The following is a 27,373-nucleotide window of genomic DNA, read 5'->3' as shown; positions in this document are numbered from 1 at the left end:
GGTAAATTTTCGTTTGAGTATTTGATAGTGTAGAGTTGTCATCAAGGCATATATACTAATACATGTGTGTAGTAATTAAGACCACATATTGATTGTCTTCCGATGAAAACTGATGTGCTAACATGAGCAATGTTTGTATGTGTATGTATCTAGAAATAGGGTTTTTTTAACCCCTCTTCATCACATTGTGTTCGCTAAAGAAACTAGCCATTGTTTACGTGGATCCATGTAACTGGCGAAATGGCATCAGACTTTTGATATATATATATTATGACCCATTCTCATTTTAGTGGTGATTTCAAGCCATATTTTAAGATTACATCATGAAACTACAATCGTTTAGTCAATGACAATGTGTCAAAGATGTCTCTTCAAAGATTTTTCGAAAAGTCTATAAGAAAAGTTCTGAGAATGGTTGAAATTTGAATAAAGATTAGTTCAAGAAGAGTTTTTCTTGTCTATATAATATCTTGCAAGCTACTTTCTCAGAGATACAAAGATACAATGCAATGCTCATTCAGAGCATTCTTAATACATCTTAATAGTAATACTGAGATTTCTAGAATATGTGTGACTAAAGTCTTTCAAGGCCTTTTAAGTTGACAATAGAGTACAAGTCAAGTATATATACATTGTAGATGCTAAAAAATTAACATGAATTAGCAGTTTTCCTTAAATCAACTTTGACTTTTCAAGTGAGAAGACAACACCTCAGTTCCTTGCAAAATTTACTTTTATTGATGAAAATCACTTCATAATCACCTGTACAACATGAAGCAATCTGCCTCGTTTACACATGAGGTAGAAAAAAAAATGTGATTCTAAGTTCCATTCATAACGAACAATTTGTACAAAAGGTATGCTACAATGTTGTCTGTCTACAAATCTTCCTTCTTAGAAAAGCAAGCAGCATTCATTCAATCGTTGGAGAATGGAGCATTAAAAAAAATAGTCCTCTCCAGCTTTATGGCCAATTCCCTTTCCACACAACATTCCCACCAATCCAGTAGTACTCAACACATGAAATACCACCTGCATATGCAGGTTACAGTAGGTACCATAACGTAATATTGGAGCTATGAGACCTAAGAGACATTCTGTTACAAAGCAGATTACAGAATTTCTGATGGCACAAGGACTACATTTGTACATTCAAAACAGTTTTCAGGACCAAAAGGAATAGAGTGAATTTTAGTACGGTTATTTTGAATGTTGAAATGCAGAAAATTGTATTTCAAGCCCTGAGTACTTACACAATGTACATAACTGGATTCCCTGTACCAAAATAGTAACATTGTTACTAACAATTGTATATCTTAGTGGCTCTTACATTCAATACAAAAGGCACAGTTAAAAGTGTGACTTTGTAAAATGAAGCTGCATTCGCTCCCTAAAATGGCATCCACTTCTTAGTTGTAGATTCAAGGTTTCGCTAAAATGTCCTACAAAAAGGCTCGGACTAAGTTTCCCTAGGATAATATTTCAGATCACTATGAATCACTAATTATAAGGATTCTAATGATTGCATTATATACAGATTGATCAAAACTATGTACTATGCAGCAAAAGATATTGATTACTTGTTAACATTGGCCTTAAGTGATTGACAATTATCATTTCTATCGTGAATCAATCTTACATGGGACTATTTCGATAAGATGAAAGGTGTCTACATTACTGTACTCTTTCTAAAAAGGTAGAAAAATTGTCTAGTTTCTAAGTAGTTATCTATTGTCACACTTGTGTAAGATGGCATGGTTGGCATACATTCGAGTTCAGAATCATTTACCTTCTCCCTGCTGCCTAAGCCCATAACCAATACAAATTTGAGACCAAAAGGCTACTATAGCAGGGGGAGGTTTAGAGCAAACTACCCTAACCTTGACTAAATGACCCTGTATCTTTTCTTTGTATAATATACAAAACCACCTTTGTTGAAGAACAACCAATTGACCTGTTCCATGATTGTCCAGTCACTTCCAACAAAAACTCAACTGAATTCCAAACAATGAAGGAAATGGAAGTTAGTAGTACAAGACAGAAAACTCTGGAGGAGTGCAGTTTTGCTGACTGATACAATGTGGGTTGTGGGAGAATCTGACATCTAAGGTAAGGTGTAAGATCAACTGAATGCTTATGCAACAGGAAGCAATTTTACAGGGTAATGATCAAAACTGACCTGCTAAATGATGTACTAAAGCTAAGGTTGTATTAGGGTACTGTTTGAGTTTTTCCAAATGGTAGAAAAAATTTCCCAGACAACTTGCTATGATGTGGGTAACAGAAAAAAGGATTTTCAGCCCCAAAACAAAAGTTACAACCCAAGAGGAATGATTCTGAGCAACAATGGTGCCATGGCTACACACCAACAAACACAATTTTAAATGGTGTGACAAATTTGTCCTACTCATCTGCAGGAAGGGTGCTCATCCCCATGTTCTCCTCTCCCTCAGCTTTTCCGTCCACTGCCATGGCCACGTCAGTGTTGTGAGACGGTCGGCGAGCGATCAGAGGTTTCCCGTACCGACGTGGCGTCCCTGGCTTCCTACGTGAAACAACCACGTGCAATAACTGTACCCAGAACAGTGGTACCAACTAAAATATATACCCATACCTCAAAATACAAACAAACATCTACCGAATAATCTTGGCAATGGTTATGAGGAAAATCAGGAGCTAGAATATTCTTACAAGACTCTAACACATTGTTAATATGTAAACTAGCTGCTATGGGGGTCCAAACTTGTGTCACTTCTTTATGAGCACAAGAGCCATCCGCTGCATTACCATAACCAGTCGCCAGGGGGTCCAAAATCTGATCATTCATTCAGGTCTTATCCAGAACTTAAAGCCTACCAAATATCAAGACCATACATGTGTTACAACACACACAAAGGCTACCAAAAATATAGCCTTCTTGGCAATAGTAATGAGGAAAATCAGGTGCTATCTGGGGGGTGGAAGTAGCCTGGGCACCATCCTACTTATATGCTGGGGCTCCCACACTCGCTTCTTAGGGAGCCCCGGCATACAAGTAGGATGTTACCCAGGCTAGGGTGGAAGAGCTAGCCCAGTCATCTCGGCAGGGAAGTGACTAAGAGAGCTAATAAAGAGGCTGCCATCTAGGCTAACAAAAAACTGCTTGGAGATATAAATGGGGTGCTATCAAGGTTTGTTTCTCACCTCCAGCTGACCATGCCAGCAGTCCTGGTGTAGTCCACAGCAGGCACAGGAGTCTGGACAGAGTAGGTCACGTTAGCCTGCATGGCTGGGTCAAAGGCTGGCATCATGGGTGCCACCTGGGGGAGAGAGCCATGTTAGTAAAGGCTTGTTTGTTTTATTTGCCTCCCTTGATATCCTACCCCACAAGTGACCCTGTATGCCTTGATCTTCCAAGTAGAAAAACATAAAACAGAGAAGCAAATAAATTTGTGTGAAACAGTTTTCAGGAGCATAAATTCCTGAAATTACACTCCTGAAAAAGCATTCATACCCTCCTGTTCCTACAACTTCAAACATATTCTAAAGATTACAGAGTAGCATGTTGGGTTCTTTTCTTTACACCTGAGGCTTCCCCATATGCTAAAGACAGTAAACCTTCAAACACGTTTTGTCTATTTCATGGGTTACTCAAGCTAAGTGCAGGTACAACTACTATTGTCTGTTGGGGCAGTCAGAAAACCATTTCCAGCTCCTAACTAAAGTACATGTAGATGTGTTCAGTGTGACTTTCTTTGGTTTATTAGGAGCCCCGCACAAGGCAGGGCAGAGAAAAATTGGTTATAGACTCATTGATTGTTCCCCTCCACGGAAATCTTTAGTAAAAGGCGAAAGATTTATGCGTGGTAATTTGAAGGGAAACCAGAGTAATTCTAAACCTGTTCAGGGATTTCGTCACTACAGGAAATCCACTCATTCCATACGTGGCTGAACTACTGAAACAAAATTTACTTGTAAAGAAAACTGTTAGCTTAAAGTGTGGTAAAAACATTTCCACAGTTTAGGGTACATATTCCCCTTAATTCTTATGTATACACATGTATACTACAGATTCGATTAAATGTTCTGCAGATATTTAACAGAGAGTTTAAATGGTGACGTTTGTAAAAAAGCCCCCGTTGAAAACAAAGCATGATGGGAAATATGATAATTAGATGCGGGTGCGCTGTTGTGTGCCCTGAATACACGACGTTACCACAACAGGCTTTCGTGGGCTTATTTCCATACAGTAAGTGGACCAAAACTAGGCACAGTTGTTAGGAATCAAGAGAGAAATATATGTGTCATGTTTCATTCCCTTTCTCTGGCTTGAAGTAGTCTTTGTAACACAAACAATCTCAGTCAAGCCTTTGTGCCCCCCTCCCACCCCCACAGATTTGAGGTATGGGAGGGTTGTCTTGGCTGTCTTGAAAGAACTACTACCAAATAAACAACAAGACTACTAGTATGTTCTCCTTGAAGCATGGTTTTTCATAAAAAAAAACATCATGTTTGCAAGATTTTCACAAGGTAGGCTTTGAAAAGCAAGGCATAGTCTACTCCATGACCCACAAAAAATGGAAAAGAAATGAAGAAATGGCAGAAGAAGCAAAATGAGTAAAAACAACATATTTCATCCATACCTATAGTATCAGGGCTCTCCCCAAGCAATAAAGCAAGGGTGTTCTGCCTCTCCCCAAAATCCTAGCACCGCTCCCGAAATGTTCAAATTTAGGGTTTTCTCTTACTAAGTCACCTCAACCCTAAGAATTTCTGGTGAGACCCGAGTATAGACTGAAACATAATGAGACCTTACAGTAACTACTGTGTAAAAAGCATACATGTACCTCAGCAGGGGTTGCCTCCATCATACCGCCCATGTCAGCAGGGTAGGGTGGGGAGGGGTAGGCATACTCCACTCCATAGGCTGGGGGGCTGCCATAGGTAGGGGCAGCCTGGGTCACTGCAGGGTTCTGTATCAACACACAAGTGTTTAGTAAGTTTACTGAACAAAAGACCTGTACTGTCCTAGAGGAACATGACTTTGCGTATAAATGTTAGGGGGTAGGATGACTTGCTGTTGACAAATGCACGCATTGTCTTGTGAAGTACATGTTGTATAATGCATTGTTAAGAGGGCAGAATGATTGAAAAAAGGCATGTCTTGTGCACAACTGTTAGTAGGTAGAATGCTTTGGAATTGAAAAATGCATGTATTGTCTAAGAAGTACATGTATACAATTGGTACATGTATTACAAGGTAGGATCCTTAGGTACATAAAAAGGCATATGTTGTCTAACTCTAAGGCATACATGTTTATGTACGATGCTTGTCTGCGTTTGTTAAAACAGCTTACCTGTCCAGCCCAGCGCCACTGCTGGCCTCCCCACTGCTGGCCAGTCTACAATTCAAGAAAAATTCTTTGTCAGGTTCTTTGAATGCAAAATACAAGAGACAGGCAAAGTTTTGTTGGGGCATGTTGGCCCTAGAGTCAAGAATTCGAAACTGGCCACAGCTATCGAAGACTTGGAGCAAGGAAAGTATACAGTTATAAAAATTCTGTAGGAAAGAGTATAAATGAAAAGCAGAAACGTATAAACATGGGCAAGCAAAGTTTTCTAGCAGCATGTTGGCCCTGAAGCCAAGGAGTTTCAGCAAAGGGCTAGCAGAATGAACATGAACTGTCTACTTTTTCTTCAGGATATTCAGGTTTATGTACCATACTCACAGATGCAGTGTTGTACGCTGCTGCGTAATGCTGTGGCTGTGGCTGGACATAAGGCATGGCCAGCAGGGCCTGATGTCCAGGGAAGGGAGGGGTCTGAAAACAACAAGGACAAGTTTCATGAAAGCGTTCATAAAAGCCTTGGCATAAAATGATTCTGAATCCTGTGAGAACCAAAACTTAAAATGACAGAGAGACAAGAGCAAAACCCAAGTGGTTAGCACACACAAACACAGAGAATACGCCAAAAAGCAGTTACTCAAGCAACTGGATATGATTTTGGAAACGTCAGACGTGTCAGCTAGTATCCAGTAGCTTTCGTCAGTGATTAAGAGACCAGAGGGGAAATGCAGATTTCTAAGCACAAACTATTGATTGATATGCAAATAAAGGGTAGACACTATATGCAAATAAAGTGCAGACACAGATGATAGTGTCTTCACTTTATTTGCATATCAATCAATAGTTAGTGACTGAGAGACCAGAGAGGAAATGCAGGTTTGTAAGCACTAACTATTGCTTGATATGCAAATAAAGTGAAGACACTATCAATCAATAGTTAGTGCTTATAAACCTGCATTTCCCCTCTGGTCTCTCAGTAACTGATGAAAGCTGGTGGATACTAGCTGAAACGGTCTGATGTTTCCAAAATCATATCCAGTTGCTTGAGTAACTGCTTTTTGGTGTATCGTATTACCTGGATGTCTAACCTTCATCGAGGTAAACACAGAGAATTGTTACACTTGTTACTGTTTTTTTGGCGTATCTTATTGCCTGGATGTCTAACCTTCACCAACGACACAGAATTGTTCAGTTGTCAATGTGTAGAATATAATAATCATACAGACATGTTTTTAAATGAATAGAACGTAATAACACATACACATACCTGCGGCACCCCCTCAGGAGTGAAGTATGTCACCCCGTTTGGGTACGTGTACGGGTAAGTGTTGACGCCAGTATACATCATGCCAGCTCCTGGCACCACAAAGTCAGCTGGCAGAAAAACACAGAACAGCAAAAATACCACGTAAGAGACAACAGATTGTCACTGCATCAGAGAGGGACAAAATGATGCCGTTCTCTCAACTTCAAAATGAAAGAATAATAACTTTCAGTCTGAGAGCCACAACAGAGTGTAATGCCATACACTGGAACACTATGTGATCGGTGCACTGAACTGAAGTCGTACAACTTGTAAACATACTTAGATATGTTCTTTAACGGAGCAAGTTGGCAGAATGTACTGTCTGCACCTGCTTGAAACCTGTAATGTATTGTGCATGGCACTTCGGACAAAAATCATGGAAAATTCCCTTTTTGTTGCGCAGGTATACTACATTCTGCCAATGTGCTCTGCAAGGGTGCAAGGGTGGTATACTGGCTCTTCTACTTTTGAATCACGAAGCAAATTGAACTTGAACTTTCTTCTCTCTCTTGAAAGATAAAGAACTAGATTGTGGGCATGAACTCGAAAAAGCAGTGGGCATGAACTTGAAAGTGAGAACCAAAACTGGAACAAACGAACCAACAACTGCCCAGAACGTAAAACATGTACCATTGGCATGCACGGGTTCAAACTTTCGCAGGGCTTCACCCCGAGAGGTGGTGCCTGTGCCCCTGTGCCCGGGGAGGGGGTAGGGGGTGAGGCGAGGGTGGCGGCGTGCTGGAGGGTAGTAAAGCATAACCTTGGGAAACATGAACTCACCAGGGCTGGGGGGGTAGTTCGGCTGTACGTGGGGGGGAAACAGAAAGGGGGTGTCAGGTTCAATATGTAGCAGTATTTTGTAAGAAAATTCATCGGTAATGTCATCTGTCATATCAAAAAGGGTATCTGATTCATCATCAAAGTTACTAGAGTTTTCTTGAGTTCTGCTTTATTGTGGAAATGTGATACAATGTACTAAGAACATCCATAGACATTGCATTTCGAAGATGCAGTTTTACTGCACATGGGTTGGAAAACAGAATTGGTAGGTTTTAATAAAACATAACGAAGTCTTTACAATCATATACTGTACATGCAAAGCAGCAAATAAGAGCAATGTTATAAAGACAATCTAATCTCACAAGGGTTGTCAGACTTAATTGGAAGTTTGTGCCTGTGGGTTAACGTGTAGAAGTTATGACATACATTCATAAATAAAGTGCAAGAGTATACATGTGAGAGAGACAGTGAGGATTACACTGAATTTTGTAATTCTATGTTACTTATATGGGGTAGAGCAAGTATTAAACTTGAAACACTTCCTTGTATAAATATTTCAAGTTGACTATTCATGAATACCACAAAGCAAAATGATGTGGGTATAAAAATGCATCACCATTGGATCTTTGAAACATGGGAAGAAACTCACTCTCTTTTTGATGGCTGGTCCAATGTTGAGCTTCTTCTCTTTGAACAGGAACAGCTGTCCTGCATCTGCCTGCAAATGGATCAAAATCAAATCTGTAGGTCTAGAACAATTACTGTACAAGGATCTCAAATGCATGATATTCCACCAAAAACCTGTTAGGAGATAATTTCACGTTTGTATGAAGTTCAAAACTACAAATGAGCGTGTTTGAAAACTGCTCTGCCCCTGGGTTATTAAGTCTTCCAGCAGACGCAGTGGAAGACTGTATATATATATGTAGAAAGAGCGGATCAGCCACCTGCACTGCAGTCAGAAATACAAGCGTTACTGTTACAGATCTTCCACCCCAACACCTGCCTGAAGATAAAGTTACAAAGTATGTTGGACAGGAAGCAGTGGTGAGTCCTAATAAGTGGTCCATTTGGTCGTAGATCAACCCCAGATGTTCCCCTTCATCTATCACCAACAACACACTGACATGGTGATTGCCCCCTGCCCCTGGTCCCCTCAAGGGGGACATTTGTTATCCACCCTTGAGCTAACAGGAGAGGGCAACGTTGCCCAATGTCTCCATTTCTGACACATCAGTCCTGTCCTGTGTGTGGAGCACTGCACTGCAGAAGTATCAGGTGGCATAAAGGTATGTGGAGGACAGTTTTGCAGCAAAGAGGTGAACAATGGAGACCAGTGTGAACACAAGTTTTTCTCACACTAGGAGTGACCTTAGGAAAAAAAGTCCACCTCTTTCAACCAGCTCCTGTACTATTTTCAGGTGCACATAAACTTTGCTTCATATAAAATATGAAGGTTTAGATTGGTATCCAAGTCTGCTTGGTCTCTTTTGTCCATTTCACCTACAATGGTGAAGACGACAAAAGAGATCCAGCAGCTAAAATAGGTTCGGATACCAGGCTAACAAAGTTTTTCTCAATTTTAGACATTGTCTTACACCTGTTTTCAATATAAAGGAAAATCACAAACATACCTGTTTGATCAGCTTGGTGGCTTCCTCGTTAGAGGTGAATGTGACAAAGGCATACCTGTAGAAAAAGGGCAAATAAAATCAAATCAAATCACATGTATGTGAGGATGAATGGGTGTAACACTCCAGTTTTGAACAGTAATTATAAGTTGTGTAAGACTGAACTGAAAGATTTGATGCACTCTCTAGAATGGACTTCTACTCCTTTCCTGACAGCCCTATCCTAAGCTAGGTACTCAGGTTCACCTAAGTCAAGTGAGCAAATAAGTGCCTTTCCCAAGGGCACAACATTAGGGCCTCATGCTACTGATTCAAACCCAACAAAAGCCAACAACCCTAACCACATTCAAGACTGCCTTGCCCCCTGGTTAGCAGTTTCAAACAGAAACATGACACACATGAAAAATAGCTTAACACAAATTTTCCATACTTGTAACTCCTGTTTCATTTGTGTAAATCTTGCACAGATAACTACTTCTAAAATGGCCAATCATGCTGTCATGTAATAGTAAGGAATTACAACTTGTATACAGTGAAACCAGATAGGTATGTCAGGGTATCACTACAGATCCCCTAATCTTTAATACACTTACCTTCTGGGAGAAATCTACTTACCAGGCTTGCTAAGGAGGCATTTAAGGTGGTCCAGAAGGATAGCTGAGGCATATTTAGAAATACTACGAACTCTATCTGATATGGTAGTCTTTTGGGTCTATTTTTATAATTTTCTTTCGTCTTGTCACTATGGCCACATTTTGGCCGCCAAATTGACCGCCAAATTGTGCATTTTTTTCACGCTCCAGCCAGGCCCCAGTGGGGGTGTGCACATTATTTTTAAAAGCTACTCCGCCGCTCGACCAATCAGGCTCGCTGGTCATTACGTAAACTGAGAGCTTCACTTTCATAATTTTTGGGAAGGGAAAAGATACTGGAAAAGAGAGTTTTACTGAGCGTTTGATGTCAGTTGTTTGCAAAACGTTTTGGGTAAAAACCTGCCAAATGCAAAGAATAATAATTTTCTGAAAACACAAGCCGTTTCCATTGTTTATCACACTTCGTATCGGCAAAATGTTGTCAAGTTGCAACACACAACCAGAGATATGCAGCCACACAAATCACCAAAAACGCCAGAAATAATCTGACAACTTCCTATATAAAAACATTCGACTGCCAAAAGAAACGAAGCTGTCTGCTTTGAGCCACAAGTTAGATCTTGGTTTAGTTATGAGCGGCCTGGCGGACCGGGTCACTGCATGCATAAAGAGCCGCGCTTGCTAGTTCATACTCGGCCGTCATTATGCGGCGTTATCCTTTGTGTTCTTTCATGATTTTCACAGACAACTCATTAAGTAATTTTCTACCGAATAAAAACGCGTCTCTACCTGTGCACTGTCTTATTATTCTGAGTTTGTATCGACTGCAACACGTTTGTAACTACTAAACGTTAACGTTACGTTCTAGTGAACAGACATGATAAGAACTACTAGTAATTTTTATAAAATCTACGTTTTTATTAAAAATACGATACTTACAAACTTCAGCAGAATTTTTACATAATCTTACGGTAACTGCTAACAATAATCTTTTACGATTTACAGCATACAGCAAATAATAGCCGCTTACAAAAAAATCAGTTCCAACAGATTTACAGAGATAGTCCGTACTTTTCAGATAGAACATAGAACGTCGTGCGTGAAAATTATTTCCACAAGTCTAGGACAACGTGCAACGTAAATTCACATAATCAACAAAATTATACTCGCTCATAATCCCATACCACGTCCGGGCAAGCTTTTTTTCCAGGGCTATCTACTCCGGTATCGCGCGATAACTTTTCAGTGTTGTGATCTTGCTGATCGTCAATCTCCTCTGGGGGTAGGCCTAAAAAACAAGTCCGTAACTCCAGAATACCCCGGCAGATTGTCTCCAATAAGGTCTCAGAATAGTCCATAAACCTTCATCTGCAAATCTACGTAGGATACGGCCGTGAAAAAGATCGTCTACCGGCCCAAATGCTGGCGCAAAGCGCACAGCTTTCTCCGCTCGTAAACAAGCCACGCCATCCGCCATTTTGGGTGAGTCACGTGACCCCTACTCGCGCGAAATCTTAGCGTTCTTTTTGGCTGTTCTTTTTACTGGACATATCCCCGGCCTGTTTTTCCAAATAGCGCCGCAGTAAGCTAAATACAGCGTGCTGACAGGCCAATGACCCATTTTTCGGTGGGAGGGATGGGCGCCCTTGGAATGGCGACAAAAAATTGGCGATTTCGGCTCTTTCGGGCTTCAAAATGGACATTATGTAACCCCTACGACATATACAGCATTTTAAGAATGAAACTGTGGAAAAAATGTTCATGGAAAGAGACAAAAAGGTCGTATTTTTTGAAAGATAAGCTTATAAACTAAAATCGTATGCGAGGCCGACACACTGCGCCGCTTTATATGTTGGGGAGGGGTGCTGGCGCATGGCACTGTTGACATTTACGAAAAAAAATTCATAAAAAATCAACACTTTGAGATATTGAAAAATGCTCGCATACGTTTGTTCCTATTACTAGTGTGTGCCTTTCAACAAAATATGGTGAATAAAAACCAAAGCGCTGGCCAGAAAAATTGATTTTTCTAAAAAGGGGGCGTGGCTCATAACTCGAGATGACGTCATGATTACGTCATCAAAATTTGCATAAATTATCATCTTGCACTAAGGTACTCACACAAAAAAAATCAATGACCATAGGTAATCCTAAGTAGTATTTTTAGGATGTCCCCAAAGTCCTCAGCCACCCTTCCATACCACCTTAATAGCTCACTGGGAAACCAATAACTGATAAGCTATCTATTATCTATCTACTTCACTTACCCCTTAGTTAGTCCCTGCTTGTCAAAGATAATTTTCACATCCTTCACTGATCCATAAGCTCCAAAATAGCCCTTGAGCTCCTGCTCTGATGTCTGTTAACAAACAAACAAACATTGCCATGTGTTATCTTGAAGTTGAAGATGATTTAAGTTGTAAACTTCACAGGTAAGTTGGAAACAGGTTGTGAAACAAAAAAAACTACCAAGTGGTATAAACTTTTTATGTCATAACCTGTACAGCTGTCATATATCCCTTTGAAACAAATGAATAAATAATGTTGAACTTAAAGAACAAACATTAAATAATGCCTTCATGGTTGTAGATTACTGAATTAAAATCAAAAACTCTTCTACAGTTCGCAGTATATAGTAACAGGGGCTCAAGTTTTGGAAAAACACAAAATGCAGCAAAAACAGAGCTAAACTGTATTAATGGCTATAATAATATCCCTTGCAAGGTGTACATTTGCCATGCCATAGTTACTTACTACATGTACTTGTATTTGCCATGCCATAGTCAACTCAAAAATGTTTCAGAAAAGCCTGAGGCTATTGACAGGATCGTCCTGTCAGCAGTGCAATATTTTCTGCTATTGACAGGACGATCCTGTCAATAGCCATAGGCTTCAGAAAATACAAAGGTACATCTACAAGAAAGAAGGGACAGCTGACAGCTGGTGCTCCACCATGTATTGCTGCAACAGTTGACATTCCACTAAAGAATCTTCTTATCTATCAAAGATAACCATCAAGATGAAAGTAGCCATTTAATGGCCAGACATAAAACTAATTTGTGCCACATGAGGACATGGTTTGCTCAAGCTCTGGACAGCTGTGGGCATCTTACATACAATGTAAGCAAGCCTGACTGCTTCTAGGGCCTGCAAAGGTCAGATCCTCCGCTACAGGGCCAATATGCTGCCAAGGAAAATTATGCCACTGTCTGTTCAATAATCAGGGATCTCCCCAAGCAAAGCAAAGGTGCTCCCTCTCCCCCAAATCCTAGCCTCGGTTCCAAACCCATAGCACACTGGACACAAAGTGCTCACTGACTGAGATACTTTGTGTCCAGTGTGCTATGGGTTTGGAACCCAGGCTACCAAATCCTAGCACTTCTCCCAAATTTAGGGTTTTCTCTTACTAGTCTTAGTATTTCCATGACAATTTGATGATTTTTCATCAACTGATTAGGGAGCACCTCTAGTCTACCCTAAGAATTTCTGGGGAGACCCCTGAGTTAGACTGTTGCTCAGGGTGTAACTCAAGGCTGTGGCAAACTTTCCTTGGCGGTATGTTGGCTGTGGAGCCAAGGAGCTGGCCTGTGTGGGCTGTGGCTTCCGGCTCCTGACAAATGGGTGAAGAAGGGTAACGAATTGGTGGAATTTCCTCCCATTTAGGTGACATATCTGTTCTGAATCAGGCCTACATGACCAGCTTGCAATGACCCTTGTCTCCTCAGCAGAGTGTAGATAAAACAGCTATAAATCTTTCACTGAACACACAAAAATAACATTTGCAAGAATAAGGAACAGATGAGGGGATTTATCAAGCATTCTTGCCAATCCTAAATCTGAGAGGAATTTTGTCATTTTTACTTACATAATATGTATCCATTTCTTATTTAATCTAGAAGTTTGTTACAATGTTAACTTATCGAAAATCCAGGACAGTGGTGACAATGGCAAACAACAATGCACAGAAGTGACGAGAGTGTCTCAAAGTTATCTCAATTTCATAATGCTGCATTTTACAACACAAATGGCAGCATATATAAAATTGAGATAAGTCAGAGACAAGTTAACGTAAGAACATTACATAACTGGCCACCACTAATAAGGATTAGCCAAAAATGTTTCCACCACGCAACAGCAGGCCTGGATGCCAGGCTCACATATACACTATACACCCAGGCTGCACACAGGCACCCAGGCCACAGGACAGCCGAGTTTAGTAGGATACAGCTGAGGTCCCATATGATCTCAAATTTCTGTTGTACACCCCATCATTGGATAAGATGTGGAGCAAACTGAGTGCGTTCCTAGCAAATAGACATAAAATGGACAGAGCTGGCAGGCAAGTTTGAATATTACTGTGTATTCACTGCAAATATCTGAATGTGCAAATGCATCAGGGCAAAAACATGGTCCTCAGGCTTTGCTTTCATACAATATTTCTGAGAACCAATAAATCAAATTGCTGAGTACTGATGGCAAGATAGGTACTCACCCCAGCTGTCACTCCCCCCACAAAAATCCGTCCATCTATCTTGGTGCCAGAGGGAATCTTGTACTTGTAAGTGTTGGGCCCAGTGGTTGGGGACGTCACCTCTGTGGAAGGGGTCGAGGCTGGGATGGGCGAACCCACGGTACCCTGCACAGAGTCAGTCTGCAAAACATGAAGGAAAAAGTATAACAATCAATTTCATTATCATGATTTGTCAGTTGTTGTACAGTCTAGTTTTCATTTACAATTTTTCGTACAAACACCACAAGCATCTTGAGCAAAATCAAGCGAATTTACATGTATACTTGGGTGTAGAAGACAGCTGAAAAAGTATAAATTTATTCATCTCAATTTTTCTTAACGTTGTTATGCAATTTTTAATGGCAAATTCACATGTCTCTTTTGCTCTGGAAAGTTTTTTGCCATCAAAAACAAGTTTCCTTACTTTAGACCCCTGCAACTGTTGTAGCCGGCTCCAGAACTACATGGTTCCAGATTACTCAGAAAACCTACGGGTACCTCACACCAATAAGGTTATTATCTTGAACAAAACCTGTGGTAATTTTTTTCCGATCACTGGGACTTTTGCATCCTAACAGTAAAGCATTTCCTGCCATAAATTTACATGTAAAGAGAAGAGAAGTCTGGAAGAGAGCCTTTCATATTCATGACAGGCACGACCAAAGAAAAGGATTTGAAATCCAAACACTTCTCAGTAACAATGCAAATGTAAACAAGCATTGAAAGGAAACTCTGGGTTGTCCTTCAGAAAAACCCCAATGGGATATACTATACAAGTAGTGCATACAAACAAGATTCTTCCAGAAAGTTATCAAGTAACTTTCACTGAGCATTACTACAATTATGCTCTCAATACCCCATGGCCATCCTTTTGTTACAACAGACATGGGCGGGAAAATAATTTTCTGAATGTAAAACAAAACTAACTTTGTGACCATCACTCACTGAGAAAAAAAAGAAGCCAGCTGTCTTAAAATTGCATGACAAAAATAATTCAATATCTACTAATCTAGGAAATAAAAAAATCTTGGACACTCACCTGGTAGATTGGAAAGTAGACATACTGTACATACTGAGGCAACGGCTCACTAATGTTCAGAGTGTTCAAACAGTTCACGAGATCGTCAACAACATTATTGTTCCCATCACTAGTTACTGGAACTTCCTCACTAGTTACTGGAACTTCCTCAGAACACTGCACAGGGCCCACAGGCATATCAGAGGTGGCGGCAGGCATGTTCACCAAAAAATGCTGACTTTTCCCTCCAAAACTAAGAGCACAGCTCCACACAACCTTCCCACCAGACTTCTGGCTCAGGAATGAACCTTGAAAATTGGCTGTGAGCAAAAGGGAGGGACCGTGTGACAGCCAATCATCGCCCACACAAGGAGCCTGTTTTCCAGATGTTGGCTCCGCCCCTAATGACACCCCTCTCACTTTATGTGCAGCTTGGGAAAAAAACCTCTTATCTGGGTCATCATCAAGCTATTCATCAACTTTGGATGAAGAAATGAAAACAGATTGGATTAAAAGTGAGTCAGGTTGTGGCAAACAAAGGAGGTTATAAATTGTAGATCTAACCTCCTCAGTCAAGGTTTCTCTAGAACTCTGTAACAAATTTCAGAGGTTTGATATCTTAAAATCTGGAGCCAGTAGAGGTCAAATTTTTCAGCTTCAAGTGTAGAGAGAATACGTGGGTGATAAGGAACTGTAGAAAAAAGGATCACATGATTTCCTACCAACAACTTTAGAACTAAAGACTTCTAAAAACTTTTAAAAACTTCACAAAGGCATTGTCTAGTCTGAGTAACCATGGAGCTACCTCTAGCCTCCTTGCTTTATTTTTACCAGGGCTAAAAGCCTAAAACACTTTATTTTGTAAACTAAATCAGATGGCACCCCGTCTCTCTAGTTGAAGTTGTAGTAGTAGTAGGCATCCTTCCATCTCGAAAGATTGAAGTTGTATACCACTGTGAAATATGAAAACAACAGGGAGACTAGACTGCTTTGTAATTCATGACTGGGAACAACAATGCCCCAGAAGGTAAGGTTTACAGAAGGGATCTCACCACCTAGGTGAGAAGTGGAGGAGCTGAGATGAGCACAGATCAATCAGGTGGTTAGCACCTCACATTCCCACAGGAGGCCAGGGTTTCCATATGTAGTTACCAAACGACACAAATGAACCAAAGACAAGGTCTACCGAAAAAAATCTAGCCTCCTTTTCTTGCTACTGTACAACTCCTATTCTATTGATATCAGCAGCATTTTAGAACAGGGATTTGAATTGAAAAATTGCTTTTATTTTGATACAACCAAGGACATTATGTCCTTGATACAACATTGTTGACTCCAAAAGGTGACATTTTGAATCAAAGTTCTGAAGTCAACTATTAATATTCTCTCATTTGACTGCAGTACCAAACTTGGAATTTTCTTTCAATACTTCAGCCTTAGTAGCCTTGAAGTTCCCAAGGATTTCAGTCAACAGTGGAGTGTGTTATAACACTTGTTAGCCTGATAACAACTGACTGGACTCCAGATCAAAAAGGAGGTGACAAGAGGCTACCGTTTGCTCACAAACTCATTAGTGGTTTGGTACCATGGTGCTAACTGATGAAATGCCCTTTGGGCTCTTGGGGAAAAGCAAACATTATTGGAGTCTTCAATAGGATTAAAAAGGGAAACCACCAAGCTTATGCAAACATTCTGAAACCGAAACTTGTAGTCTCCAAGAAGAGGTTAGTAGGCTTCAGCCTATTTTTGACTTGTTTAATCAGGCTTTGTTTTTTTATTTGTAGGTTGCTTGATGATCTGCTTCAATGGACATTAGAAAGTTTGACCAAGGAGGTTAGAAATCTAGATTTACATTTCTTCAACACGGGGTTTTCATTCTTTCGGAAATGTTTGGGCTTTTGGATGCAAAGAGGAGAGCCGTATAGCAACTGCATGCTCAACATTTCCTGTTTGTTACCACAGGAATCACTTCATCTTTGTCAAAAAGATGTCTAAAACCATGACCAAGGAACAGGAAGTGTGACTTGATATAGCTGTGACAATTCAGAGGGCTCATTTGTCACTCTAAAAACCACCAGACCACCACATGTCTGTCTAGGGTTCTCAGCTGGATACAAGAAGGCAAAAACAGCTTCATTCAGTGTATCAACAAGGATGTATGTATCAGTAGTGTTTCGAATTGTCTATGCGATGGGCTCCTTTCAGAAAGAAAACTAGCTTCTACCAGGCTTCAGAAATGGCTGAAAGAAGTAGAAATTGGAAAGAAGTAGAAATTGTCCAAATATACAGGTAACATGCCAGGGCCTAGGTGAAGTTCCCCTGCTATTTAATAATATAAAAGGCCAGTTAGCTGCTCTGACCAAGGAGGTTGAAGGATCTTGAAGGGACCTCCTTTTGCTCTGGCCAACTCCCCAGGCATGTTATCAGTTCCATCATCTCTTTTCAGCTACTTTTGAAGCCTGGTAGAGGCTAAAAGAAACATAGAAAAAAGCTACACTAGTTGAACTTAAATACCTTGCAAACCAAGCCAAGTTAGGGATGGACAAATAAGAGTGGTTTATAATGGCTAAAGAGTCCAGATTTCCGACGGTAAGTGGGCAAACAGGTTTCTACATTTTTCTAGCCCATCTGAGCTAGCCTGGTACTGATTTTATGGTCATTAATTTGCTCTGATAGCTTCATCAATTAGCCTTAGTTCCTGCTCCACAGTTGCAAGGACTTCTGGAAAGAGTTGGCAAAGAGAGATTTGTAGTAATTTTCAAGGACCACTGGGGATGTCATGAATTTCAGGCAAGTCCTTGACTGTGTTTCTTGCATGTACTGTCTGCCAGTATGGCACTAAAGCAAGAAAACACCATGCTGTTTTTTTAACCATCTTATCACAAAAGCAAGAAAACACCATGCTGTTTTTTAACCATCTTATCATAGTATTGTGCTTGTTTGTTTATTTGTTTTCACTTGTCTCATCTGTGCCAAAGAAATGAAGCAATATTTCACAACTGATGGAATTGCTTATCAATTTTCTTCCTGAAGTCCAGCTTTTCTAAACATGTTTCCTTCTTGAACATTCTACACTTTATCCAAAACACCTGCTCCAAACAATGGGAAGCTAGGAATCTTCAGCATATGGTTTGGATTTCATGCTTCTGGTCAACACGTGGTTGTGGGATCTGACTCGGAAAATAACCAGGCGGCACCTGTCGACTCTCCGGCGGTACAGGCCACCCTAGCCCGAGCAAGAGACCCGCTACCTCCGGTGAGGTCGCAACGGGCTTTTCTTATGAAACGTACACGTGCCAGTGAATTGATTTCACCAAGGGATCTGCATTTTTCTATGGGAAAATAAACTAAAGTATCTTGTACGGAATTTCAAGAGCACGTTTGGGGACTTTTCGGTGCGGAAACTCGAGGCCCGTACGGACAAGATGTTCCCCCGGGGGCCCACGCACCTTCCCCCGCATGTCGCCCCCGACTAACCCCGGCGCCGCAACCGGAACGAAAACTTACCCTATTAATTATTCTGGGAATAAGAAAACGGCACCAATGTCATGAATCATGTTGTCGTGCGTGTCTTTGAAATTTCCGGGACGTACAGTTCGGCAAAAATGTCAATCAGAACAAAAAAAAACAAAAAACGCCATTGCACATTGTGTTGAAAAATTCAAGCCATTTTCCCGTGGGAATTGATTGCAAAATTGAGCGTTATTTGAACAGAGGCTTCGCTGTCATATACATGAATTTTTCTTAATTTTTGGGACTGAAATTTAATTTGACCTTCAGTATAATTTCCCTTTTTTTTAATCAAAGAAGTCGGCTAGGAAAGCAAATTACGATTCAAGTCCAGAAATCTATAGAATGTCATTAGGACTTCCAAATTTTTCTTCTGATACCAATTCTAACTTACCGCTTTGAAATTACAATATATTGGTATGTAATTGTGACCTTCGACGTTGTTTGTTAGTTGCTCCAAAATGTGAGCAGACGTCAATGAATATCGAATGTCTGAGAGGTGAAAATGTCCAAGTTTCTCGCTTTTTCACAACCAAAGGAACTACGTAAACTCTTTTACGCTTGTTCTGCTAAGAAATCACCATTTTCGGTACCTTTTAACGCTCAAGTTGTAAATGAATGAGTTCAGAACGTTTAAATCCGATTTTCTGACCCCCTTGTGGCAAATTTACGAGTTTTACAACCCCCATGCTGACCGTGACATGCCTCGCAGACGACACGCACTTGTTACCCAAATTTCCCTCTAATTCATGGCGCAAAGGGAAGAAAATAGCTCTCTACTGGTTGCCTAGAGGTGTATACTCACCATTCTGAACGAAATGTTGAAGAATTTCTTACAGGAAAACCGAGTAAAAACAGACGAAGACGGCACAGAACAGGACACTACTTTGTACAACAAAACGGTCGTCTGAAACGGTTGTCCTTAGATACATTATGACTGACATCTAAAAGAGCGGGAAAATATGGGCGACACCATATTAGAATAGGTAATATCAATTTTATACTTATACCTCACCCTGTTCTACATAGTGATATCCTGATAAAAGTAGCATACTCTTATATAGTCATTTATGTTTCTAATAAGATAAAACTCTAATGATATCATATAGATACATTTTTGACGGATCACCAAGTTTCCTTAAGTAACATTGACCCCCATGCGCAAATGGTACGGCCTAGATGTTACAGTCATCAAAATGTCTGGAATGACGACAGCTATGACACTGTCTTGAACTAATAACGTCTATTTCGTCAGAAAATATTAAATTTTCCATCCTACTTCTCCACAAATGTTTTGAAGAAACTTCAGTGTATTCAATACTTTGCAACTTGCAGGCTGTATACACTGTCAATGGAGCTCTTTTCTCAAATTTATTTTCGAAAGGAGACACCTCACATGACCTCAGTCATACACTTGTGCCGGGCGTTACCATGGCAACAGCTTAATGCACTTGTGGAGTGTAATTCTTCGCTATGTGCTTGAGGATTACTAGTCTCCACCAGACTTCTTTCGTAGGCTGAAGGTGGGCTACCTTCTCTCGCCAATTAATACCTTTTTAGGCCGATTTCTACGATTTATTCAGCCTTCAAATGAAGTCTGGTGGAGACTAACGCCCCTTGTAAGCTTGATCATTTCCCACGGCACAAAGGGGGAGGGACAGTGATGCTGCGACTTGTACGATAATCCTTTTTCGACAATATGCTAATTACTAAACTATACTCGAGACAAAAAGCGACAAATTCGAGTTACACCTTTCTATTTTCTTCGGAGGCGCCGCCCTGCAAGCTAAACCGACCACACAACGACAAATTATAATCAGTACTTCTTAGAAGTGACTTTCGTTATGCTTATATCTGTCTGGCGGAGTCTTTTTTTCAGTTCATAACTACTAGTAGTTGTCCTTGATTCTTGATTTTAGAACCACATCTGCGGTGTTGTGACTGAATCCCTAAACACTAGATTTAATATTTGATAGAATAAACAGGAAGAAATCTATGATTTGATACCTCCGGGTTAGTTTATTTCTCACATTTGTTACAAGCCTCTCGGATAAGGACTGACTGGAAGTGAGGGAAGCCAAGCGTGTTGGCGCGGTAGCCGCCTCCAGGATCACAGAAGGGTCAAATCGAGTCCCTTCATCTGACAGCTTACACGTTTCAAGAAATGATAAGATTTGCATGACTCGACAGTTCCGGCCTCTGATTATTATATCATCAAGTGCTTTGCTGTGACACCTAACATGATGCAATGAGGCTCAACACAGGGTATCGATGGTTCATCAGAAGCTAGTGAGCAGGCCGTCTTTTTTCCGCTTCCTTCAATGAGCATAGCTTGGATAGGTGGAGGATTGTATTCTTGGTTGCTTGTTCTTCTTTGTTCATACAATACTTGTTGAATGTAAATTTTGTAAACGACATTAAAATATTGCCAATCTCCCCTCACTCACTCACTCACTCACTCACTCTCACTCACTCACTCACTCACTCACTCACTCACTCACTCACTCACTCACTCACTCACTCACTCACTCACTCACTCACTCACTCACTCACTCACTCACTCACTCACTCTCACAACATTTCAGTTCAAAAGCGCCCCATACGGATATGTTTAGTAATCCACTCCTCGCTCGTACATAGCCAGTGGCTTCCATGCGGTCTCATGGAGTATTGCACAGACACTGATCTAGAATGACATAGCATCAAAGCACGTGATCAAAGTAGGTAGGTAGGCTTTAAGTACATGGCATATACATCAGTGATGTGCGTTCATTATTCCATTGTTATTCCACCAACTATCCTGATTTCTCGTTTAGCTTGTACTTTCTTCGAAAAATAACTTTTCAGAGTAGTAAAATGTACATCTCAAATTTAGAACAAAGTAAATCAACATATACAGCTTTTGATTGCATAAACCGGTTTTGCATAAATGCTACTCTTGAGCTCATATTATTACAGATTAATAATAGATTAAAAATAATTAGCTGCCCAGAATATTTTAGTTCGATCCCAGTAGAACGATTCCATGGCCGGCCTCCAGGACACTGTACACCGAGTTACTTCAATGAACAGCCAGAATCGGTCTATACCGACTCAAAATCATCATCTGAAGTTTCTGATAAACCTGAAATAAAAACAAAACACTTATGTTCAAACCAATCTAATATGTAGATGATAAATAATGTAAGTCTTCAACCAGCGTCCATCAAATCATAGAAGACTTGAAGTTCGTAGTTTTTTCTTACGCCCCAAAATTTGAGTTATGCCCGTTTATTCCGGATAAAGAGCAGTTCTGTATACAGATATTGAGTCAAAGTCAGCTAACACATAAGCAACGTGTTAACATACACGTGATGTATTTACTTTAAAAGGCTAGCGGGCGGCTTATCAATATGTGCTGTTTAGACATTTTCAATAAGCAGATAAAAAAAAAGACAGACTACTTCAGATGTCAATCTACTTTATATGTCATAGAAGCTGTAGGCATCTAGAGCAATGTTCTTCCTTTCATACTTTGCATTTGCGGCTATTAAGCATTATTGTATTGTAACTAACTTATTTCTGATGGGCCGTTATATTGACCTCGAGGCTGCCATGGCAATGGTGAGTCGTCTGCTGGCCGGAGTTGGGGTTGTACCATTGCGATTGGTCTCGACTTCGCAGGCGTAGCTGCAGAAAGCAGGAAGTTACAGAAAATGAGAATGTACTATACTAAGTCTTTTTCATGGAAAGAAAAGGACAAAGAATTAGTGCCGTGTCACTATGCGTACAGAGCTCGAAACGTACATGTCATGCGATGTTTGCTTGCCATTGTGTAGGCAATATTAATGTAAACATTGGAGTGCCATACTGCATTATCTATGATATCAAAGAAAGATTTAGAAAAAAACGTATAGATTGAATATATCGATATATTTCATTCTCTATAGGTCACATTTTAGTTTATTTTTTGGGGTGTTCCCTCACTTCCCTCTTACCAAGCAGTTGGTAGCGACGTGTTTAATAGTACTGATAAATTAACTAACTAGGGGGCAACCAGGCTGGCAGGTAGGCTACATGTTGGACATGAATGAATTTGATCTCACCGTTTGCCCGTCCTGCTCCTTTGCCTTGCTTTGCCGACCTAGGCGGTTGTTTTCGTCGCGTTGCTGGTTCTTCTTGGTCGGATGAACTGACGCTGGCAGCCGACCTTTTCCTTTTTCTGCGCCCTGGTATTTGATACAGTGATAACGTTAGCATTTGATCATATTTCATGAAAGTTTGTTTCTCGATATCGTATGTATTCAGTTGTTTTTGATCCTGATCGGTATATATACAACAATGTATATACATTGTACATTGTTTTACATTGTTTCACAGAATTGTACCTCAATTCCCAGTGAACACTAATGAGTGTTCTACCTAATAAATGCCTTAAATAAATATCGAGACGAATCTGTATTCACGTAAGTATGCTGAACCTGTTTGTTAAATATATCACTTCTGGTGTTTGCTCACGCTCAGGCACATAGGTTACTATCTAACGTACTATCAAGACTTGCATAGTGGTTCTCTGCATAATGCCCCAGCAGAAGTGGAGGTTCCTTCCTAGCGGCAGTCCCGGGACTTGGCGTCAGGATGGTGACGTAGTTCTCCGCCTCTACACTCGACACGATGCTGACGTCATGACCAAACATGTCCGCCATGGCCTGTAGGACGATGTGGTCTCCCCACGTCCCGTCACGTGACATGGTGTCCAGGTATAGGTCCCAGTTCTGATCTGAGACGAAGGCCCTGAGATGATCCCCACGGCTCTGCAAAATGTCAATCAAGTTGAAAGTCAACGGTGAAAATCCATTTTGATGATAACATTTTTGAGGGTGGTGGCGTGGTGGACGACTTATCATATGTTCAATTGTTTCCAATCGGCATTTTTTTTTACATTTGACTTAAGTGTTTTTCATCACAAATAATCTAATGCGACCACCATAGTCACATGTCCTTAAGCATACATAACTTACATTGTATGGGTTCTTCCTCAGGTAGTTAACTGCCCGTCTGCGTAGATCCACGTGGCTAGTTCGTCTCCCTTCTGTACGGAAGAGTTGATCGGCCACGGCGTGAAACAGACAGTTTCCATCCTTCGGTACCTCAGCACGGAAGGTCAGACCTGACTCAGCCACGTGCATGGACAGTCTGTAGTAGGTGTCAGTACGGAAGTCGTCTGCTATTTTCACCTCTGTCAACAGGTGCTTTAGTGTCTTAAAGGCATCTGCAGAAAAAAGATTCATAGACGATATTCAGCATATAAAGGAAATACATTATAATAATTTACTTATTGTTTTTCACTATTAACCAAAAATGTACATTTTTGGCTCCTGTGCACTAATACAAAAACCAAATAATCTGAAATTCAGCATAAGGGTAGCTTGGCACCAAATGCCTGGACTATAGTGTTCTATATTCTTTTATTTACCTTTTATACTTTAACTTAATACTTTCATTTACCTTACTTTCAGTAAAAACAGCGATTGTAGCTTGAGAACCCAAACATGACAGTAAGTGAGTTGGTTCTAGAACACTGTTTCACATGTTCCAACAGAAGGCATTGGAAGATTCCATTGCTGCATGGGGGCTATAGACTTTTATTGGCAGCCATCGTGGGATAGATCCATTTTTGGTATGGGGGATGTGGTGAAGCCATCTGCTGCATTTGCTCCCAAGCAAATATCGGCCTTTCTAGGTTAATAGTATGACCTTGATATGAGAGGCCAATGAAAGAAATTCCGGCTACTACTTACGCGAAACCTTTGCTTGGAGAGCACCATTTTTCCTGAGGCGCTTCATCAGGTGTTCGATGGCGTGCTCTGCTGCCCCCTGGCGGCTCTCGCGTTTACCGGAGTTGTCAGATTGGCCGCTCCCGATGTCCCACGCTTCGCAGTAATAGATCAGCTGCATCGTGTTGAATTCAAACCGCATGCTGGTGTTATATTTGATCTGTCGGCCCATTACGGTAACCTGTGGAACAATTCATCGGAAATGTTAGAGATAGCATACTAGTACTTCACCCCCTTCTTATAGTAAAGAAACACACAGAGGCACACACGCGATTATACTCGTTGTACCGACTATACATTTGTACAGGCACAGATACAGACTCATACTATATAGCATTTTCTTCTATTTAATACTAACCTCCCCAGTATCGCTGTAGTTGATGGACCGGACTTTCTCTCTTATTTCGGCATCAGTCGGACTGGTAGGGGCTGCTGGTGCCTCCATGCCAGTCTGGTTACTGTCAGGGAAATCTGCATAGACCTTCAATCGTTAATCAGTGAATGTTTGCATGTGTACCACATCGCTACATCACACAGTGCGGCCGTTGTAGAACTCATATGTAAGGATCACTCGTCAACCTGCACGAATTATAAAATAGAGACTGCAAATCCTTTTCCGTATAACGTAATCGGCCGTTTTAATTCTACGTAGAGCGTAGACGGGCCGCTAATTCAACGTAGAGCGTATTTGGCGCATTTTGCGTAGAGCGTATTCGCCATTTTAATTCTACGTAATGCGTTGTAGCCACTTGGAATTTATCGTAAAGCGTAATCGAGAAGTTTCCGAATTCAGCGTAGAGCGTTGTCGGGACCCCCACTTGCAGGCCCCCATCAAAACAAATCTGCTTTGACTTGCGCTGACTGACAACGAATGATCAATATCTAAAGAACTATTTTATTCTGTGATTTGTGTATGAAATAGAAACATCAAAACATATCTGTATTTTGCTTTAACTTACACTGAGAGATAATGGTCAATATCTAAAGATAACTCTTTCATTCTTGGGTTTGTGTATGCAATCGCAATTATTAAGCGTGTTTCTGGAACATTGTTTAATACCTGCACCTTGCCGCTCACTTGCCGCAATTCTCTCCGCGTCCTCTGCGCACTCTGCCCGTCCAATCTTTCTCATTAGCTCCGCTAGAGATAAATGAAGACTGTCAAAACTGATAATTTATTAATAAATTCTCCTATCCCAGAGCACAGGGCTGTTACATTAACCCTTATTTCTACCTGTTATAAACCTAGAGGTCCTGGTTTCTGGAAGTTTTATAATTCATTATTGTCTGACGAAACATTCACAAAGCAGTTGAAAAACAAAATTTGTTGAATCTAGCCGCTATGATTCATATGCACTAAGAATGTTAAACTACAGTATTTTCAGTATAAGATAATACATAGATTTTTGCTGACAAATTGCTATCTAAAAAAATTAAAGTTACAGACTCAGACAAATGTCCATTTTGTAACAACAAACAAAACCTAAGCCACTTGTTTGTAGATTGTTGTTACGTTACTAGTTGGAACGACGTTTGCTGCTGGTGGCTCGACACCTTTTCTGAACATATTGTGCTAACGAAAACGGATATACTGTATGGTAAAATTGAAAAGCAGGAAAAGAATAGACACTTGAATCAATGTTTATTATATGCAAAATACGTCATCTTTAAGAGTGCATCATCGAATAACAAGCTTTATTTCTATAATGCATTATTTTCATATTAGCTATATTGATAATATTCTCGAGACGAACATTCTTTGTAACATGTCACACCTCAAATATGTATTATTATATTCGTATTAAGGGGGGCTTGCCACAAGGTTTTCGTTGTATGTACATGTATTTATATGTAATATTTCTTTAGTAAACTAACAAAAATTCTATTCATTTACCTTTTATACTTTAACTTAATACTTTCATTTACCTTACTTTCAGTAAAAACAGCGATTGTAGCTTGAAAACCCAAGTCTCCAGATGACAGTTGGTTCTAGAACACTGTTTCACATGTTCTAACAGAAGGCATTGGAAGATCCCATTGCTGCATGGGGGCTATAGACTTAGTTTTATTGGCAGCCATCGTGGGATAGATCCATTTTTGGTATGGGGGATGTGGTGAAGCCATCTGCTGCATTTGCTCCCAAGCGAATGTTGGCCTTTCTAGGTTAATAGTATGACCTTGATATGAGAGGCCAATGAAAGAAATTCCGGCTACTACTTACGCGAAACCTTCGCTTGGAGAGTACCATTTTTCCTGAGGCGCTTGAACAGGTGTTCGATGGCGTGCTCTGCTGCCCCCTGGCGGCTCTCGCGTTTACCGGAGTTGTCAGATTGGCCGCTCCCGATGTCCCACGCTTCGCAGTAATAGATCAGCTGCATCGTGTTGAATTCAAACCGCATGCTGGTGTTGTATTTGATCTGTCGGCCCATTACGGTAACCTGTGGAAACAATTCATCGAACTTGTTAGGGATAGCATACTAGTACTTCACCCCCTTCTTATAGTAAAGAAACACACAGAGGCGAACACGCGATTATACTCGTTGTACCGACTATTCAGACACAGATACAGACTTATACTATATAGCATTTCTTCTATTTAATACCAACCTCCCCAGTATCGCTGTAGTTGATGGAGCGGACTTTCTCTCTTATTTCTGCATCAGTAGGACTGGTAGGTGCTGCTGATGCCTCCATGTCAGTCTGGTTACTGTCGAGAAAAAACAAGGGGCCAGGTGAAATTTCCCGTGACCTCATTCGGGATTTTCCCAGAGCATTCTACCTGCTATGTAGGGGTGTTTTTGTGCATTACCTGCCAATGTTAGACTCTTTTCGTCACAAAATGGACTTTTTAGGCCCGCATAGATGGCGTCTTTCACCTGTCA

General features: G+C 40.6%; 3 protein-coding genes across 5 annotated transcripts; all 3 read right to left on the bottom strand.

Moving 5' to 3' along the window:
- Nucleotides 1-718: 718 nt before the first annotated feature.
- On the bottom strand, nucleotides 719-15,459 carry LOC109474679 (protein boule-like). 2 transcript variants are annotated; one of them, XM_019775026.1, is made up of 12 exons: nucleotides 15,187-15,459; nucleotides 14,130-14,288; nucleotides 11,905-11,996; nucleotides 9,048-9,102; nucleotides 8,063-8,131; nucleotides 7,414-7,435; nucleotides 6,595-6,701; nucleotides 5,709-5,801; nucleotides 5,337-5,381; nucleotides 4,827-4,952; nucleotides 3,184-3,299; nucleotides 719-2,545 (listed from the first exon to the last, which is right to left on the bottom strand). In XM_019775026.1, the coding sequence occupies exons 1-12, from the start codon at nucleotides 15,382-15,384 to the stop codon at nucleotides 2,404-2,406; spliced, it is 1,224 nt and encodes a 407-aa protein (XP_019630585.1). In that variant the 5' UTR covers nucleotides 15,385-15,459; the 3' UTR covers nucleotides 719-2,403. The 2 variants fall into 2 exon arrangements, with proteins under 2 accessions (XP_019630585.1, XP_019630586.1); XM_019775027.1 differs by having other exon boundaries at nucleotides 719-2,541.
- A 6,028-nt stretch (nucleotides 15,460-21,487) lies between these two features.
- LOC109474521 lies at nucleotides 21,488-23,462 on the bottom strand. 2 transcript variants are annotated; one of them, XM_019774814.1, is made up of 4 exons: nucleotides 23,204-23,462; nucleotides 22,761-22,883; nucleotides 22,231-22,344; nucleotides 21,488-21,799 (listed from the first exon to the last, which is right to left on the bottom strand). In XM_019774814.1, exons 1-4 carry the CDS (start codon nucleotides 23,403-23,405, stop codon nucleotides 21,759-21,761), a joined length of 480 nt encoding a protein of 159 aa, XP_019630373.1. In that variant the 5' UTR covers nucleotides 23,406-23,462; the 3' UTR covers nucleotides 21,488-21,758. The 2 variants fall into 2 exon arrangements, with proteins under 2 accessions (XP_019630373.1, XP_019630374.1); XM_019774815.1 differs by having other exon boundaries at nucleotides 22,258-22,344.
- A 230-nt stretch (nucleotides 23,463-23,692) lies between these two features.
- LOC109474419 lies at nucleotides 23,693-27,194 on the bottom strand. Its single transcript, XM_019774714.1, has 7 exons — nucleotides 27,099-27,194; nucleotides 26,713-26,929; nucleotides 25,552-25,632; nucleotides 24,850-24,962; nucleotides 24,456-24,672; nucleotides 23,805-23,926; nucleotides 23,693-23,746 (listed from the first exon to the last, which is right to left on the bottom strand). Exons 1-7 carry the CDS (start codon nucleotides 27,183-27,185, stop codon nucleotides 23,693-23,695), a joined length of 891 nt encoding a protein of 296 aa, XP_019630273.1. The 5' UTR covers nucleotides 27,186-27,194.
- Between the last annotated feature and the right edge of the window lie 179 nt (nucleotides 27,195-27,373).

Source organism: Branchiostoma belcheri, unplaced genomic scaffold (genome assembly GCF_001625305.1).
Source record: "Branchiostoma belcheri isolate BF01 breed outbred unplaced genomic scaffold, Haploidv18h27 scaffold31, whole genome shotgun sequence".
Classification (NCBI taxonomy): domain Eukaryota; kingdom Metazoa; phylum Chordata; class Leptocardii; order Amphioxiformes; family Branchiostomatidae; genus Branchiostoma; species Branchiostoma belcheri.
The sequence above is the reverse complement of the archived record's forward strand: the minus strand, read 5'-3'. Positions and strand labels throughout refer to the sequence as shown.